The following is a 2,473-nucleotide window of genomic DNA, read 5'->3' on the forward strand; positions in this document are numbered from 1 at the left end:
AAACATGGAACAACTATATCCATAAGGCAAGATAAATGTATCCTTGCCACATCACAATACTTACTTCAATCAGAAGTACAGCACAGTGCAAACCATGGACAAAAGTTAATGAAAATATAGTGCATAATAAATATTGTCCAAAGTTTAGGGAAGCCAAACCAATGAAACGGAAGTAGCAAACTTAACTCATCAGAGAATATCCTGTTACCCAAGGAAATACACGAAAAATAATTGAACAAACATTTAAAAAATTTTTCATATAGATAAGAAAACAACCCATGTACAGAAAAGATAATAATTAAATAAGGAGGACAAGTGGGAAAGGCATTTCAAACCTGGGAGCAACTCTGGATGACCTCAAGAAATTTATCGTAATTGGTATACATTCTGATCTATACACCAACTAATATCAATTTCTTGAGGTGATCCAGAGTTGCTCCCAGGTTTGGAATTCCTTTCCCACTTAGATCTAGGCAAAATGAGTTGATTAAAACAAAGTCAGATGCAGAGCTGAACCTGTGGATTGCTTAACTGCAAGGCATGCTAACAGATTGACATGGGAAAGTAAAGGCCTTTATAAGAAAAGAATAGAACTCCAAGGACTGGAATGGGGACATTTGAGCAAATTTAAATAATTAAGTGCTTCAAATTATCACACTGCACTGAGACTCCTCACAACCTGGCCTGAACCCAGTACCCCCTCAGGAACTATGAAAAGGCAAAGGCTTGCACAACCACAGATACAAAAACCCAAGAACTGACTCTGCAAAGTTTATTCTAATAGTGGAAAAAATACCAGAATCATTGTAATTCTTCTTTTGTACCTGGTACATTTTCCCACTCCTACTCAGCATATCTAACCTCTTTGCCTGATTTTGTAGTTCCCAACACATTCTCCTGGAGCCCTGGTGGTGTACTGGTTAAGAACTTGGCTGCTGACCAAAAGGTCAGGAGTTTGAATCCACCAGCTGCTCCTTGGAAACTCTATGGAGCAGTTCCACCCTGTCCTATAAGGTTGCTATGACTCAGAATCTACTCATCGACAAAGGCTTTTGTTTTATAGCACATTCTCTAAAAAAAAAAAAAAAAAAATGCAGTGCTGTCCAGTAGATTTTGACTCCTAAGGTCCCCAGAATTGCCCTATAAGGTTTCCAAGGCTGTAAATCTTTGTGGAAGCTGACTGCCACAGCTTTCTCCCATAGAAGGGCTGGTGGGTTTGAACTGGTGACCTTTCAGTTAGCAGCCAAACGCTTTAACCACTGCACCAACAGGACCCCAACACATTCTTCTGTACTATAAAATTTACCTAATTATTGTTTCGGATCCATCTCTTCACTTCAAGGAAGGTAAACGTTTTTACTCTTTTGTTTACTCTTTTCTTCATCAATGCATTTAGAAGAGTGACTGACACATAGAAGGAAACTTATCAATACATGTGCGATGTATTTGTGCTCGTTGTAACTTATGGAGGCACACAGACAAGACTTGAAGCCCATGACTTAATTTATATGAACCATATGATGTGTCAAATTGTAGAAAAGATATCACATATTTTTTTCCATGTGCTACATAGGGCATATTTTACATCTTTGTTCCTCAAGCTATAAATCAAGGGATTCAACATGGGAATAACCAGGGTGTAAAATATGGAAGCCACTTTATCACTGTCAAAAGAATGACTGGACTTGGGCTGCAGATACATAAAGATTAAAGTCCCATAGAACATTACCACCACCGTCAGGTGGGATCCACAGGTGGAGAAGGCCTTGTGCCTGCCCTCAGCTGAGTTCATCCTGACAATGGTGACAAAAACAAGCAGGTAAGAAACAAGAACTATTAGAAGGGATGAAATCAAATCAATAGATGCTGAGATGAGAATCATCAATTCAGTTTCACGTGTGTTTGAGCAGAGCAGAGTTACTAAGGGGAGACAGTCACAGTAGAAAAGACTGATGACATTGTAGCCACAGAAGGATAAATTAAAAATCTTTAGGGTGACCAGAAGAGAAACAAATGTGCTGTAGAGATAGGGAATTGCCACCAACACCCAACACACCCTTTGTGACATGATGACTGTGTAGAGCAGAGGGTGACAGATGGCCACATAACGATCATAAGACATTGCTGACAGAATGAAAAATTCACTAATGAAGAACATAAGAAAGAAAGCTAGCTGTATAGCACAAAAATAATAGGAGATTTTATTTTCCTCCACAACAAAATTGACTAACATTTTTGGTCCCACAGTTGTTGAGTAACCAAGATCAGTGATAGCCAGGTATCTGAGAAAAAAGTACATGGGAGTTTGTAGCTTGGAGTCCATCTTGGTGAGGATGATGATGCCCAAGTTGCCCACCACTGAAATCATGTAGATGATGAGGAACAGCCCGAACAATGGAGCCTGCAGCTCAGGGCGGTCTGTGATTCCCGTCAGAATGAACTCATTCAGTGCTGTTAGATTGTGTTTGTCCAT

At 39.5% G+C, this 2,473-nt stretch overlaps 1 protein-coding gene across 1 annotated transcript; it reads right to left on the reverse strand.

Moving 5' to 3' along the window:
- Positions 1 to 1,525: 1,525 nt before the first annotated feature.
- Positions 1,526 to 2,473, reverse strand: LOC135232118 (olfactory receptor 8K3-like). The gene has a single exon (XM_064289418.1). It carries the CDS (start codon positions 2,471 to 2,473, stop codon positions 1,526 to 1,528), a length of 948 nt encoding a protein of 315 aa, XP_064145488.1.

Source organism: Loxodonta africana, chromosome 7 (genome assembly GCF_030014295.1).
Source record: "Loxodonta africana isolate mLoxAfr1 chromosome 7, mLoxAfr1.hap2, whole genome shotgun sequence".
Lineage (NCBI taxonomy): Eukaryota > Metazoa > Chordata > Mammalia > Proboscidea > Elephantidae > Loxodonta > Loxodonta africana.

What these genes read in the sequence shown, in the direction of transcription:
- LOC135232118 (XM_064289418.1), bottom strand. Translation starts at nt 2,473, where the DNA reads ATGGACAAACACAATCTAACAGCACTGAATGAGTTCATTCTGACGGGA.